Raw genomic sequence first — 16603 nt, 5'->3', positions numbered from 1 at the left:
CACTCCCAATGACAAAAACAATCTTTTTTTCCATAAAAATGCAGAGATGATCTCTGATGCATTTCACACTGGATAGTGCTTAATCATAGAGTACTCTGAACTATCCAGTTTGAAACGTGTTAGAGACATTATCTGCTTGTTATACCTGGTTTTTATGATACACAGAAGATTGCAGTTCAGATTGAAGTATTGTCCTCTTATACACTTCCCATGGCAGGCTGGATGTGCACCCAGTAGTTAGTGGGCAAGAATGGACCAACCTGGAGCAGTAATAATGGTTTATTCATATAGACGTGGTTTGAAGAGTCTGGTATGGAGAAAACTCAAGTGGCCTTCACAGAGCCTTGACCCCAACCCTACGATGCACCTTTTGGAAGAATTGAAATGTTGACTGCAAACCAGGTCTTCTCATCCATCAGTAGATTACCTCACAACACTCTTGTGGCTGAATGGACACATTCCAAAAGCTCATGTTGGGGGGGGGCTGTTATAGCGGGGGCAAAATCGATATTATAACCCATGGCTTTGGAATGGAATGGCATGCCCAACAAGCTCATATAGATGGCCATGTGTCCACAGACATTGGACCATGTAATGTATTATCTTAATCTAAAAATGTCTCCCATTTACTTTTGCATTTACCAAAATGGGGAATATAAAATTACATACAGAACTAACTATACGATTTAAAATTAGAAAAATTAGTAGGCAAACATTCGCCCTTCAGTTGTTGAGGAAGTCCCATGAGGCATTGAAAGACTAAAAGCTACGCCTCTCACAGAATGAGGCATAATGGGACTTGTAGTTATGCAACAGCTGGAGAACTGTGATTGGACTTGTAGTTATGCAGCAGCTGAAGGGCCAAAGTTTGCCTACCCAATTTTAATCAATGTGAAAGTGGACTAGTTCTCGTTAAACCAAAATGACAAACATGTAAGTATAACTAATACAGCACACAGAACACGATCAGCGTTGATACAGTTTATAGAATGTACACAGCAGTGACACAATGTATATATATATATATATATATATATATATATATATATATATATATATATATATATATATATATATATATATAATGCTGCTTGGCACTAAGCTGTCTTTGCTCCTTTCACCCAGACAGGAAGGTCACAGATCTGTGATATACATCCAGTCATAACCAACAACCTGCTCATTAGACAATGGTGTCCTTTGATGTGCACGGTGTGACTGATATACACAATAAGGCCATTTCCTGGGGAAATTGCTCACTGGTTCTATACCTGCAGAACTTCCTTCCCCACGTGTGACCCTCCACCTACCTGTTCTTTCAACAGTAGCGCCACCCGCTCGAAAAGTTGGCTGCCATCAATGGAGGTCAGGGCGATGTACAGGAAAAGCCCATACAGGACTGGTTTGGGGATCCACTGCAGTGGAAGCGGCAGGAGGAAAAGGGAGAGGCCCACCAAAACGTTGGCCACAAGCGACGTCAACCGAGTCTCCTTCACACTGACAATCCTGGGATGGACAAAGAACATGTGAGTGAGGGCTGAGAAACAAAAGAATTTATGGATGTCTTAAAGTTCATTTATGCAGGTCACGGTATAGCTAGTAGTAGTCACATCCACTGCACTTATTCTGTAATGTTGAAGAGGTTTTGCAGCTTATCCTAAACAATTATTCAGTTCTAATGAGCGATTGGAACATATTGCATAATTTGTATCAACACAGGTACCACAGATACCTAAAATTTAATCATCACATTAAGCTCCCTGGCGGTCTGATTATGTCCAGATTTCTGTGCTAAAAGCGGTACATTCTTTTGCATAGAGATGTGTTTTACATTTTAAAACTCACCTTTTCCCTACGAACCCCCGCCGTCCTCCCGCTGTGTGCTCGGCCGATGCAGGCACCTGTCTTCCGGTTCCCTTCCGTGCGAGTGTTGCGACGCAGGGGGGTGGAACCGGCGGCGATTTAAAAAATGTAAATATACTAAATGACATGATACAAAGCTGTGATCCTAACAGATTACACTGTATAATGCCATTTCACCACAGGATTTCACCTGGTGACTTCTCCAGTGCCCTGTCTGTGCTTTTCCAGTGCTTTGTACCTGGAAAATTGAGAACAACCATGGAGTCCAAAATGCATTCTTTTTGCGCAAAAGCGCTTTTAGATGAACTGGAAAACAGCGACAGTGAAACTAAGTTACTTGAAGAACTGAGCGATAGCGATTGTGGGAAAATTCGTCATCAGGTACGGAAAGTGACGACAGCGACGATTCTGAGTCTCTTTCTGGCACATCGCTTTGTGGGAAATTCTGAAGAATCATTTGATATACTTCCCAAATTCCACAAGCTATGTGCCAGAAAGAGACATCAGAATCCTCGCTGTCACTTTCTGTACCTGATGACGAATTTTCCCATGAATCGCTATCGCTCAGTTCTTCTAGTAACTCTAAAAGCACTTTTGCGGAAAAAGAACGCTTTTTAGACACCATGGTCATTCAAAATATTCCAGGAAAAAAGTACTGGAAAAGCACAGGCAGGGCACTGGAAAAGTCACCAGGTGAAATCCTGTGGTGAAGTGGCATGATACAGTGTAATCCGTTAGGCTCACAGCTTTGCATCATGTCATTTAGTGTATTTACACTTTTGAATTTGCCGCCGGTTCCACCCCCCCTGCGTCGCAATGCTCGCAGGGAAGGGAACCGGAAGGCAAATGCCGGCAATCAGCTGTGCACAGAGCGGGGAGAGAGCGTGAGGACGCCGGGGAGAGAGCGTGAGGACGCCAGGGAGAGAGCGTGAGGACGCCAGGGAGAGAGCGTGAGGACGCCAGGGAGAGAGCCTGAGGACGCCAGGGAGAGAGCCTGAGGACGCCAGGGAGAGAGCGTGAGGACGCCAGGGAGAGAGCGTGAGGACGCCAGGGAGAGAGCGTGAGGACGCCAGGGAGAGAGCGTGAGGACGCCAGGGAGAGAGCGTGAGGACGCCAGGGAGAGAGCGTGAGGACGCCAGGGAGAGAGCGTGAGGACGCCAGGGAGAGAGCGTGAGGACGCCAGGGAGAGAGCGTGAGGACGCCAGGGAGAGAGCGTGAGGACGCCAGGGAGAGAGCGTGAGGACGCCAGGGAGAGAGCGTGAGGACGCCAGGGAATCGCAGGGAAGGGGAGTAACATTCTGGGGTAATCCCGTGTGTGGCTCGGGGTTACTGCTTTTGATACTGAAAGTTAACCCTGAGCCACACTCGGGAATACTGCCAGGGAGGTTAAGGCATATGAAGAACAGGATTCACACCTTCAACCATGTCAATAGGATGATTAACACCTATACAGACTTTGACACCAGGGATGGGATTATGTAACTAGAGCATGCCGATTCCACACCTTCCATCCTGTTCTTGGACAATTACCATCTGCCTTAGTACATACCATGGTGACTGAATAAAGGAGTCTGCAGTCTGTGTGGCTATAAATGTTGGGGTATCTTCTTGACACTCAGAGCTAGAGACGCCTTAGAGAATCTATGAAACGTCTTCAACATTACAGAGCATGTCCAGTTGAATGGGACTACTACTAGCTTTGCTAGAAGAGTTTTTAGACTGTAAGCTCTAATGGTTGGATATTTCTTTGGCTGGCATGTTTGATCAACAGTAACTCTAGCAAGTCAGAATTTTACTGAATCTCAAGCACAGGACAGAACACGAGGCAAGTACTAGCAGACTGCCTGGCTTGGTTTCACCTTTCCAATTGCGTGACAACACACCAAAGTTGTTGTTGGGTCTGCCAGAGCCAACCTGTCATATCATGTCTTCAGTGTAGTGGCTCAGGCAAGGATTGGCATTACTTCTCTTCAGAGACTTACTATTCCATGAGCCTTTGGTGTTAAAGTATATCTAAAGTCAATATAGAACGTGTGCAAGCATTAAAACCTTTGGCAGTTTTTTTTTTTTTTTGCGGTCAGTGTTCCTTCACTGGAGAATCACTAATTGCCCTGCCCATTGGGACAGGTGAAGTGTTAAAAAAAATTGTTTTCAACTGAACAGAAAGTTAAGAGAAATCTTCCAATGTGAGCACCTTTTCTGGTGTCAACTTGCAGCACAATTCCTCTCATCTTGGGTGAATTTTTCACACTTCCTAATGTACATCCAGGATGGGAAGTGGACAATGTCAGTCAGTGGAACAGTGGACAGTGCCAGTAGGGCAGATGTTGGTGTCACTAGGGCACTGGATTGTGTAAGTTTATTTTTTCATTTTTTCATTTTTTATTTTTTACATTTTTTTTTTAAATAATTTTATCTTTTTATACATTTTTTTAGCAGCCCTGTTGGGGGGCTTTGGTGCAAAATCAGGGGTCTAAAACTCCGATGTCTCACTTTTGAGACAGAGAAAAGAGATTGAGGACACAGCCCCTTATCTCCTCTCTATAGCATCAGTTGCACAGAATGAACAGGAAGAGTCTCCCTGTTCATTCACAAACTGAAGCATACTAAACACCAGGGGACCACAAGGAACAGGAACCTGGACAGGAGGGGGCAGTGTGGGCAACATTTACAAGAACTGTTTCCCTTTATTTCCCCCCTGCAGCAGCTGAATGCCAGAGAAGCCAGATTTCTGCTGCTGCAGGAGGAAAACACACTGGATCAATTCCAAAAAATACTGCTCCCACTCCTGTCCAGCTTTCCGGGGGTTGGCAGGTAGATTGTGATTGCTGGGTTGCTGACCTATATACACACACACACAGTGGGTACAATAAGCATTGAACATGTTGCCAATATTTTTCTATGACATGAAATGTTGACAACGTCGGTAACAACTCATGCAATCAATACATAAAAAGAAACTAAAAAAAAATAAATAAAAAGGTTCAGAAATGAAGTTATATGTAATAAAATGGAACGACACAGGGGAAAAAGTATTGACCACATAAAGAAAGGGAGGTGCAAAAAAGCACGCAACGCCAAGGCACCAGCTGAAACCTATTAGTAATTAGAAAGCAATCCTGCCCCTTGTCAGTGCAAATATCAGCAGTTTCAGTCTCAACTGATGACCTATAAAAAGGTGATGGGTAAAGGAGTGGGCCAAAATCACAACCTGAGCAATGCATGCGACTAGTTTCTCCATACAGGAGGTATCTTCAAGCTGTCATTACCAACAAAGGATTTTGTACCAAGCATTAAATAAGTTTCAGTTCACGTGTTCAATACTTTTTCCCTGTGTCATTCCATTTTATTACACAGAACTTCATTTCTGAACCTATTTGTTTTGTATGTATGGATTGCATGGGCTGTTACCGACCTGGTGAAAATTTCATGTCAATAGCACCTTTAGAACTATATTTACCTAGAGAAATTGTGACGTGTTCAATACTTATTTTACTCGTATATTTATTTATTTTTTTTCCAAGAACAAGCATGTTAATAAAAAAAACTTGCCTGCTCTGTGCAGTTGGTTTTGCACAGAGCAGCCCGGATCCTCCTCTTCTCGGGTCCCTCGCCGGCGCTCAAGGCCCCTCCTTCCTGCCCAGTGACCCCCAGAGCTATTAGCTTGCAATGAGGGCACGTGAGCAGGCACGTTCCCGAGCCTCTGCTCTGCGTGTCCATTCACAGACAAAGCCAATGCTTGGCCCCGCCCCCTCTCTCCTCTTATTGGCTCACTGGCTGTCTTAGCCAATGAGGGAGAGACCCAGCAGGGTTGAGGCTCCCATGCACAGCACTGGAGGAAGATAAGGCTGTGGTTTGGCTGCACAGAGAAGGTTGTTTACCCAACACGAAGGTAAAAAAATCCTCGAGCCTTTAGAACCCCTTTAACTATATGGAAAGTAATGAAGAGAAGTTGCTCAGCACGTTGGCGGTACGAGTATGAGCTTGTGTTTGTTTTTCTAGCAGCTCCGAGAGGTAGAGATCAGCCAACTGGGTTTAAATCCTACATTCCATACAACACAATGGAGACATCCAGTTCATGCTTGTCTGCTGCTTGTTTCACGCACAGGAGACCTGAAAATTGAAAGAGTGACAATATGCCAGCCATAATATCTCCATTCAATGGTTACGGTACATGGTGAATGGGCAAAGTTCAGCAGCCAGACAAATACGTGTCCAGTTACATAATATGGGGAGCCTTCCAATAGCACAACATGCTTGAAGGAGAACTATGACCAGGATTATAAATAAACCTTGTATACCAATTACTTTTTGTCAAAGTGCCATCTGTTTTTATTCTCAAGAACCACTTAAAGGGTCAGTTCACCAAAAACCGATCTGTATATCTCTATCAGTTTTGGCAGAAAATGGATTATTACAGCAAATCTGTATTTTGCCCATTCACACCAAAATACCAGATTTGCTTGATAGCCTTCCCCCATGCTGAAGATAACTATCCACCTTGCGCTCTGTCAAGCTTTCTTCAATGCAATATGGTAAAGAGTCCTTAAAGCCTAACTCCAGGCCATTTCTTTTTTTTTTTTTTTTAAATGTCCCCCTGCACATTCTGCTGCAAACGTGCAGTATCCGCTGTTCCCCACAGGATGTCCTCGGTTTTCTGGGTTGAATGAAACCCAGACTGAGTTTGGGGTGTCATGGCCCCGCCCTCTGAGTGCAGCTCCCTACAAAGATGTAGAGAGCGGTGTTGATATGATCATGTCAGTGCCACTCTGCCAGGACCCTCACCACTACAAGACCAAAGAGAAAGAGAACCAAGCATGTCATATAACTGGCCAGAAGACTTCAGAAAAAGGTAAAGAAAAAGAAAAAAAAAAAAAAATCAACCTACTGCTTGGTGGGGGCCTCAAGGGGGTCCTCTGGAGGCAGGGGAGCCGGCAGTTGGGTTTTAACCCTATGCAAACTCTGACCCAGAACAACCAAGAGTTTACACATCATCACTACTTGGGATGATGGGCGATACTAGAGGAGGGTTGCACAAGGAGGTCAATAGCTGACATATGAAATTCCTGCCCTCCCCTGCACTGCAGAATACTAGACTGGAGGCCCAGGAGGTATAACAAACCAGGGCTCCACTGCATTGAATTCAGGAAAAAGCATAAAGGAAGGGGCACACAGGGTGACAGTGTACTCCTCCTTCATCCAGTCACTGGCCTGGGCGGGTTTCGGACCAAGCTTTAATGCAGCATGGCCAGCAAAGAGGCCTAGGACATGACTATGCTTCTGCCAGGGTTGCTTCACTCACAAGACTGGCTGAACTCAGGATACACTTTCCTACACAGATAAAACAGTCCATATATATGTATTTTAACTGTTTTTAGTGGTCTACATGGTAGAGCTGCACAATTATGGATAAAATGGGAATCTATTTTTTTGCTTAGAAGAAAGATCACGAATTCTGGGCGTAACATCTTTCACATTTTACGAAAAAATTTAGCTAACTTTACTGCTTATTTTTTTTTTATTTCATTAAAGTGTATTTTTCCCCAAAAATTGTGTTTGAAAGACCGCTGTGCAAATACAGTGTGACATAAAATATTGCAACAGCTGCCATTGTATTCTCTAGGGTCTCTGCTAAATTGTATGTGTGTATATATATATAATGTTTTGGGGGTTCTAAAGAATTTCCTATCAAAAAATCAAAAAAAGCGGATTTTAACTTGTAAGCGACAAGTGTCATAAAAAAGCTTAGACTTTAAGTGGTTAACCTGAGCATTTGCCAGAGGCTCTTTTTTTTCTGACAGCTGTGAGTAAGCAGAGAACAGTTCTGCTCTGTATGAATCGAGGAATGCCGTTTTAAGATCATAAGGAGGGGGTTAATAGAGATCGTGATTTTAACGATTAATCGTGCAGCTCTACTGCATGGTATATTCTGCCTTTAGTCCAGGGATGACATCTCTGTGTCTGCATACAAGTGGTGGCAGTTCTGAGGGGTTCCCTCTCTTCTTGTTGGGTTTTCAATTTATTTAAAATGATGGAAAACCCAATAGAATAATGGAAACAACCTTCAGTTGGTGGCAACACCTGAACCTCCAAGGTAGGAAGGAACTAAGTCGGGACCTCTATTCCAGCCCTCTATGAACAGTAAAGGTTTTAGGAAAGAGAAACGTGAGCGATGAGAGTGCATGCAGCTTACAAATAAAACAGTAGTTCACTGAATGGAACCCCCTAACTTACGTCTCATAGATGTGCCCATGCTCCACTCTCTCCTCCACGTAGGCCAGAGCTCGAACATGCATGGGGGAGTGTGGGAAGGCAGCATGGATCCAAGGCATGCCAAATACAGACAGCCCTGTGTTAATCAGTGCCACAAGAAGGAGATCCCAGTGATACGCCGTGCCTTTCACCAACCTGCAGGAAGAAAAAGCAGCGCAGTTAGTAAAAGGTGAACTATTTACAAAGCATCAACGTATTTCATGTGATTAACAAAAAAAAAAAAGCTTACACTGGCCAACGAAACATACAATTACATTATATCTTCAGCCAATATATTTTTGCTTTGGATAGGAATGTTAGAAACCCTGTGAGTTTTTTTATTGCGGTTTGTGTCCCCATTGGCAGTATTTGGCCTCTCTATTTGCCTTGTTGGCTATCGTGATGGAAAAAAAAAAAAAAAAAACAAAGATCGATCCAACATGTTCTAGTTGTCACCAAAACAGGAGAGGAGGAGACATCTTTCAAAAGGTGGTGACAACTGTTTGAGAGGTTTGCTCTAGCTTTGCTGAGATTTCCTCTAACTTCCTGTTGTGTCTTTGGGACAGGAAACCGAGAAATCTCCTCAATGGGACACAGCAAGCAAAAATATAAAGGATGGCTGTGGGAGGATGGATAAGGAGGGATGGATGGATGGGGAGGAATGGAAAGATAGAGAGGAATGGATGGGGAGGAACTAATGGGCAGGGAGAAATAGATAAGGATGAAGAAGAATGGATAGGGATGAATGGATGGATTGATGGGGAGGGATAGATGGATGGAGAGGAATGGATGGAGAGGAATAGATAGGGATGAAGAAGAATGGATATGGATGAATGGATGGACGGATGGAGAGGAATGGATGGATGCAGAGGAATGGAAAGATGCAAAGGAATGGAAAGATGCAGAGGAATGGAAAGATGCAGAGGAATGGAAAGATGCAGAGGAATGGAAAGATGCAGAGGAATGGAAAGATGCAGAGGAATGGAAAGATGCAGAGGAATGGAAAGATGCAGAGGAATGGAAAGATGCAGAGGAATGGAAAGATGCAGAGGAATGGAAAGATGCAGAGGAATGGAAAGATGCAGAGGAATGGAAAGATGCAGAGGAATGGAAAGATGCAGAGGAATGGAAAGATGCAGAGGAATGGAAAGATGCAGAGGAATGGAAAGATGGAGAGGAATGGAAAGATGGGAGAGGAATAGATAGGGATGAAGAAGATGAATGGATGGATGGATGGATATGGATGAATGGATGGATAGGAATGGAAAGGTGGAGAGGAATGGAAAGATGGAGAGGAATGGAAAGATGGAGAGGAATGGAAAGATGGAGAGGAATGGAAAGATGGAGAGGAAGAAGAATGGATGGACGGATGCAGAGGAATGGATAGATGCAGAGGAATGGATAGATGAAGAGGAATGGAAAGATGAAGAGGAATGGAAAGATGAAGAGGAATGGAAAGATGAAGAGGAATGGAAAGATGAAGAGGAATGGAAAGATGAAGAGGAATGGAAAGATGAAGAGGAATGGAAAGATGAAGAGGAATGGAAAGATGAAGAGGAATGGAAAGATGGAGAGGAATGGAAAGATGGAGAAGAATGGATAAGGATGAAGAAGAATGGATAAGGATGAAGAAGAATGGATATGGATGCAGAGGAATGGATAAGGATGAAGAAGAATGGATAAGGATGAAGAAGAATGGATAAGGATGAAGAAGAATGGATATGGATGCAGAGGAATGGATAGATGCAGAGGAATGGATAGATGCAGAGGAATAGATAGGGATGAAGAAGAATGGATATGGATGAATGGACGGATGGAGAGGAATGGATGGATGCAGAGAAATGGAAAGATGCAGAGGAATGGAAAGATGGAAAGGAATGGATAGGGATGAAGAAGAATGGATATGGATGAATGGATGGATTGATGGGGAGGAATAGATGGTGGGAGAGGAATGGAAAGATGGAGAGGAATGGAAAGATGGAGAGGAATGGAAAGATGGAGAGGAATGGAAAGATGGAGAGGAATGGAAAGATGGAGAGGAATGGAAAGATGGAGAGGAATGGAAAGATGGAGAGGAATGGAAAGATGGAGAGGAATGGAAAGATGGAGAGGAATGGAAAGATGGAGAGGAATGGAAAGATGGAGAGGAATGGAAAGATGGAGAGGAATAGATAGGGATGAAGAAGAATGGATATGGATGAATGGATGGACGGATGGAGAGGAATGGATGGATGCAGAGGAATGGAAAGATGCAGAGGAATGGAAAGATGCAGAGGAATGGAAAGATGCAGAGGAATGGAAAGATGCAGAGGAATGGAAAGATGCAGAGGAATGGAAAGATGCAGAGGAATGGAAAGATGCAGAGGAATGGAAAGATGCAGAGGAATGGAAAGATGCAGAGGAATGGAAAGATGCAGAGGAATGGAAAGATGCAGAGGAATGGAAAGATGCAGAGGAATGGAAAGATGCAGAGGAATGGAAAGATGCAGAGGAATGGAAAGATGCAGAGGAATGGAAAGATGCAGAGGAATGGAAAGATGGAGAGGAATGGAAAGATGGAGAGGAATAGATAGGGATGAAGAAGATGAATGGATGGATGGATGGATATGGATGAATGGATGGATAGGAATGGAAAGGTGGAGAGGAATGGAAAGGTGGAGAGGAATGGAAAGGTGGAGAGGAATGGAAAGATGGAGAGGAAGAAGAATGGATGGACGGATGCAGAGGAATGGATAGATGAAGAGGAATGGAAAGATGAAGAGGAATGGAAAGATGAAGAGGAATGGAAAGATGAAGAGGAATGGAAAGATGAAGAGGAATGGAAAGATGGAGAGGAATGGATAAGGATGAAGAAGAATGGATAAGGATGAAGAAGAATGGATATGGATGCAGAGGAATGGATAGATGCAGAGGAATGGATAGATGCAGAGGAATGGATAGATGCAGAGGAATGGATAGATGCAGAGGAATAGATAGGGATGAAGAAGAATGGATATGGATGAATGGACGGATGGAGAGGAATGGATGCAGAGGAATGGAAAGATGGAAAGGAATGGATAGGGATGAAGAAGAATGGATATGGATGAATGGATGGATTGATGGGGAGGAATAGATGATGGAGAGGAATGGAAAGATGGAGAGGAATGGAAAGATGGAGAGGAATGGAAAGATGGAGAGGAATGGAAAGATGGAGAGGAATGGAAAGATGGAGAGGAATGGAAAGATGGAGAGGAATAGATAGGGATGAAGAAGAATGGATATGGATGAACGGATGGAGAGGAATGGAAAGATGGAGAGGAATGGAAAGATGGAGAGGAATGGAAAGATGGAGAGGAATGGAAAGATGGAGAGGAATGGAAAGATGGAGAGGAATGGAAAGATGGAGAGGAATGGAAAGATGGAGAGGAATGGAAAGATGGAGAGGAATGGAAAGATGGAGAGGAATAGATAGGGATGAAGAAGAATGGATATGGATGAATGGATATGGATGAATGGATGGACGGATGGAGAGGAATGGAAAGATGGAGAGGAATGGAAAGATGGAGAGGAATGGAAAGATGGAGAGGAATGGAAAGATGGAGAGGAATGGAAAGATGGAGAGGAATGGAAAGATGGAGAGGAATGGAAAGATGGAGAGGAATGGAAAGATGGAGAGGAATGGAAAGATGGAGAGGAATGGAAAGATGGAGAGGAATGGAAAGATGGAGAGGAATAGATAGGGATAAAGAAGAATGGATAGGGATGAATGGATGGATTGATGGGGAGGAATGGATGGATGGAGAGGAATGGATGGATGGAGAGGAATGGATGGATGGAGAGGAATGGAAAGATAGGGATGTATTGATGGGGAGGGATTAATGGATAGGGATAGAAGAATGGATGGATAGATGAGGATGGACGGATGGGGAGGAATAAATGGATGGATGAGAAAGAATGGATGGAAATTTCAGCTATGAATAATGAGCCATACTGTATCCACAGAGGCCAGATGCCTACCTATTTTCTGGGGCATTGGTAAGAGACGCCACAATATTCTGCTCTATAAAGAAGAGCATGGACAAGAGGAACCCAAGGCCCATAGCACTGGTGATGGAGCCCATTGACAGCGATCCAATAGGAGCCAGGACAAACATACTCTCCGTAGGGATGTAATTAAACTTGGCAACTGCAAAACAAAAAAAAAGGTAATTTAATCACGGGACAAAAAAATACAAAAGACGTGTCATATAATTAGGCTGCGGTTATCACTAAATATTTATATCATTTAGGCAGACAGGTAAAATTCAGAGGTGTGGTCTTTAATGTAATTGGACTGATACAGCAACACTGTGCAAAGAGCGAGGATGAGATGTAAGCCACTGCAGCTGTTTATAAAAGCATTTTTTATTATTATTACTATTGGTGGATCAGCGTGGGCAAACAATGGATTTTCTGATTGACTGCTAAAGGTTATTGCAGAAGACCCTTCTTTGTACCCAGCAATAAACTAATATCTTTTGTAGGCAAAGTCAGAGACGCACATGGTGGAGAGGATTAAAAAGAATTTTCATCCTGTAACCTTCAAGCCCATCTCCTGGGAAGTGAGAAATCCTGTCTTGCAGTGGGGCTGCCCCTGCACTGCAAGGGTTTAAATAATGCTCATTTAGGCCTAGGCAGCCGGTGTCGAAAGGGTTCTGGGGATTTTTTTTCTATTGCTCCTTCATGCTATCTTCGTTGTGCTACGTTCATCAGTATAGATCAATGCAGGCTCAAAGTAAAGATTTCAAGAAAATATTGTTTTCCATGTGCCCTGTTCACACCACAAACTTGCACTGAGGTGGGTTGCAATGAGTTGCATAAAAGATGCCTTGCTTAATGCATTTTTATGCAGTGCAACTCACTGCACTTGCATAAACCACATGCTGCGATGCATGGACTTGAATTAAGTGTTCTATGTGTCTGTGACACTTTAGTCAAGTAGAAAAAAAAAAAAAAAAAAACGGGTCTTTGTAGCAATGAAATGGACCACGCGCCCGCACTACAAGGCTTAATTGTCTAGATCAGGGGTCTTCAAACTATGGCCCTTCAGTTGTTCAGGAACTACAATTCCCATCATGCCTAGTCATGTCTGTGGATGTCAGAGTTTTACAATGCCTCATGGGACGTGTAGTTCTGCAACAGCTGGAAGACCATAGTTTGAGGATCCCTGACCTAGGGGAATGGAGAATGGAGAGATACTTACCTAATCCCCCGATCCTCCCAGCACAAGATCGATGCCTATGGCTCCTGCCCCCTCCCCTGTATAGAAGTCTTGTGCAGTGGACTGGTACTGACATCAAGCCCATAGACCTGCTCCGGACGTGACGATGTCAGGAGCAGTCCAGCGCTGGGTCGTGGGGGAGCAACTCCATGCCGGTGTAGTGGAAGTTTGGATGAGTATAAGATTTCTGGCCGCCCCTAGACAAAATGAGCTGTTAAATGAGCTGTTAACCCATGCAGTGTGGGCACAGCCCCACTACACGGGAAAACACTTTTTTTTTTTTTTTGCACAGAGTTGGGCTTCAAACTGATCTAAGCAGCAGCCATTGTTGCATGAGGGCTGTAAAAGATTGGAAGTAGCTATTAATCCTGCTCTTATACCAACCCACGGACTTGATCCAGAACAAGTATGCAGATCAGGGAAACAAGAATAAAATAAGACAACCTTATCTGTATATTTGTTAAAGAGCGATCAGGTCAAAATGCAAGAGAGCCAGCATGACAGACAGAACTTTTAAAAGATCTCAGAAAAGGCAGCTTTTCCATCTCCACAGGTTTCTTTTTAAGCAGGGGTCTCCAAACTTTCTAAACAAAGGGCCAGTTTACTGTCCTTAAGACTTCATGTAGGCTGGACTGTGACAGTCAGGAGTACAAACTATCCCAGCATCAGTGGGAGTAAACAATCCCCCATCATTGGTGTCATTTGACCTCACTGTTATTGTCATTGGTAGGAATTGTGCCCCATTATTGAGGTCATTGTGCCCCATCATTTAGGTCATTGGTATGAATTGTGCCCCACCGTTGATGTCATTGTGCCCCATCATTTATGTCATTGGTATGAATTGTGCCCCACCATTGGTGTCATTGGGGTCGGTGAATAAAATAGTGCCTTAAAGCAGAGTTCCACCCTGGGAAAGTTTTTTTTAATAAAAATACCCCCGGGACAGTCAGGGCTAGTGCATTCCACAATGGCTAGCCTCTGATCTGTCCCGGGTTGCACTTACCTGAAAGAAGAAATACTTACCTTGAAAATGTATTCTCCAGCGCTGCCATCTCAGGTGTGGGCAGATTGAAGGCAGCGCGATCCTCTTCTGCGTCCTCTTCCGTCTTCTTCGGTCCCACGATGCACTGCACCGGCCCCGCCGTCACTTCCGGTGCCTCAGCGTCATCTCTGCACAGCTTCTGGGCATGCCCAGAAGCTGTTTAGTAAGGCATGACGGCGCCTGCACCGGAACTGACGTCAGGGCCGGTGCAGGCGCATTGATTCCTGGGAGCGATGACGTTCAGCTGCCAGGAATCATTGCAAAGCCAGGAAGTGACGAATCGCCGTGGCCGCCGAGGGGAGGAAGAGGAAGTAAGGTGAGTATATTTTCTTCTAAACGAGGTAAGTAAAAAAAAAAAAAATTGCGATTATCCATTTGTTTTTCAGGTGACCCGAAGCGAGAAGATGGAAGTATAATCTTAGGGTGGAACTCCACTTTAAAGGCCAGATAAAAGCAAGCAAAGGGCTACAGTTTGGAGACCACTGCTTTAAAACCTCAAAGTTTGTGGTCATGCCTATAGTAGGTTGAGTTGGGTTGAAGTGCAGAACCCGAGAAAACTTTGTTTTAAAGGCAAATATAAATTTTGGGGCCATATCCACAATCAGGATAAATGCCAAATATTTGTCGAGTCTTCTCATTTAATCTCTAGGATCATATTCCGATACGCTTAAACACGTCAGCATTACAAAAAAACAGAGCGATTTGTTGGCCATCGATAACAGCGGCGCAATATTAATAACTTGTTCCTACTGAATTGCTGACGTCAGTACAGGATGGAGGAAATTCTTGGCTCTCCTACAAGGCTCTTCCTGGGGTGGAAAGGTGGTTCCTTTTATTTGCCAAAACTGTTGGACAGTGTTCCTATTCCTCCATTGTGTGAGGAGGTGGCCAGGCTTCTACCAAATGTGGAAAGAAGAGACGCCACACAGGACTCTCCATTCCAAACATCTGCATATATTGCGACAATTACTTTTCCTGTTATTCGCCCAGAACAATGACAACAAGTAACGGGGTGTCTTTGAGGGATCATTTGCACCTGAGATGCTTTCGACACAACTGGGAATGAGAACCATTCTGCAGCCGCGCGCCCGCAGTTTACTTCAGGTCATATTGGCTTTTACGAGGATGGGAAAGTCGTGGTCGGCACGCAAGGTGGAAAAACCTCGTTTAACAATAGTCGAGGTTCATAAATCAAGACACTCAAGATTTTCCACAATGGTTGTCTATTTCGAGTGAAAATTACCGATGGCGTAAAACATATTGACCCTTGGGCATGGAAATGGCAGGTCTTCCATAGAGGGTACTTCCAACCAACATAAAGCCTTGAATGGTGCTTCATGTATATTAGTGCGTGGGAATTGTTGCTTCTTCACAGCACAAAACACTGTACGGAGGTGCTCAGCTAAGAGGAAAGTTTGTCCAATTGATAAAAATTTGTATTCATCCTTAGGAAGGAGGTGATTAGGTGGGATAGGGTTACCGTGTACAAAGTACATAGATGGTCCATATATTAAACTAAAGCACCAGCTGCACATCATTGCTCTGGACTGGCTTCCTGATAGTGACAATGGACCATACCTGGGCAATGGGTGTAGGTAAATTTTTAAAGAAGCTGCACATTGAAAACAACTAAAAATGATATTAAACCCTTTAGAATGATAGAAGCCCTTTTTTAATGTGGGCCCTAATCACTGGGGCCAGTAGAAGGGGCTCCCAATCACACGGCACTGTGATTGGCTGTGCTAGGAATGACATCATCAGGAGCCCATTCACCTGGAAACCGGGTGATCCACCTTTGGTGGCACAGTCCACCTAGTGGAAACTGCATCTGCAAAAGGATAACGGCGTTTAAAGCGCTTAAATACCACTAGCATGTGTTTGATGCGCCACCATTGTTCATTGACAATATCGTCAAAAAGCTCCGGACAAGGAAACACCTTGCCCGATTTTCGGAAGCCAGAAGACATCTGCGAAACCGACGCTGTAGATTCATCTGCCAATTTTAAAGTTTTTAGCTGTGCTAACATAATTGCACAAGGGTTTTGTAATCATCAATTAGCCTTTTAACACGATTAGCTAACACAATGTACCATTAGAACAAAGGAGTGATGGTTGCTGGAAATGGGCCTCTGTACATGTAGATATTCCACTAAAAATATGCAGTTTCCAGCTAGAATAGTTATTTACCACATTAAACAATGTATAGACTG

The 16603-nt window shown here is 43.8% G+C and overlaps 1 protein-coding gene across 7 annotated transcripts in view; it reads right to left on the bottom strand.

Annotated features, from left to right (window-relative positions):
* The window catches only part of SLC4A11 (solute carrier family 4 member 11), a 283124-nt gene that overhangs the window by 18613 nt on the left and 247908 nt on the right, over window positions 1-16603 (bottom strand). For all 7 annotated transcript variants that reach the window (XM_082263398.1, XM_082263400.1, XM_082263403.1 and 4 more), the window contains 3 exons: window positions 12109-12277; window positions 8095-8268; window positions 1308-1503 (listed from right to left, as the gene is read on the bottom strand). In XM_082263398.1, coding sequence (XP_082119524.1) covers window positions 1308-1503; window positions 8095-8268; window positions 12109-12277 — 539 coding nt within the window. The remainder of the gene's footprint in view (window positions 1-1307; window positions 1504-8094; window positions 8269-12108; window positions 12278-16603) is intronic.

The sequence above is a fragment of the Pelophylax lessonae genome (assembly GCF_965119305.1).
Source record: "Pelophylax lessonae genome assembly, chromosome: 1".
In the NCBI taxonomy this organism is placed as follows: Eukaryota; Metazoa; Chordata; class Amphibia; order Anura; family Ranidae; genus Pelophylax; species Pelophylax lessonae.
The sequence above is the reverse complement of the archived record's forward strand: the minus strand, read 5'-3'. Positions and strand labels throughout refer to the sequence as shown.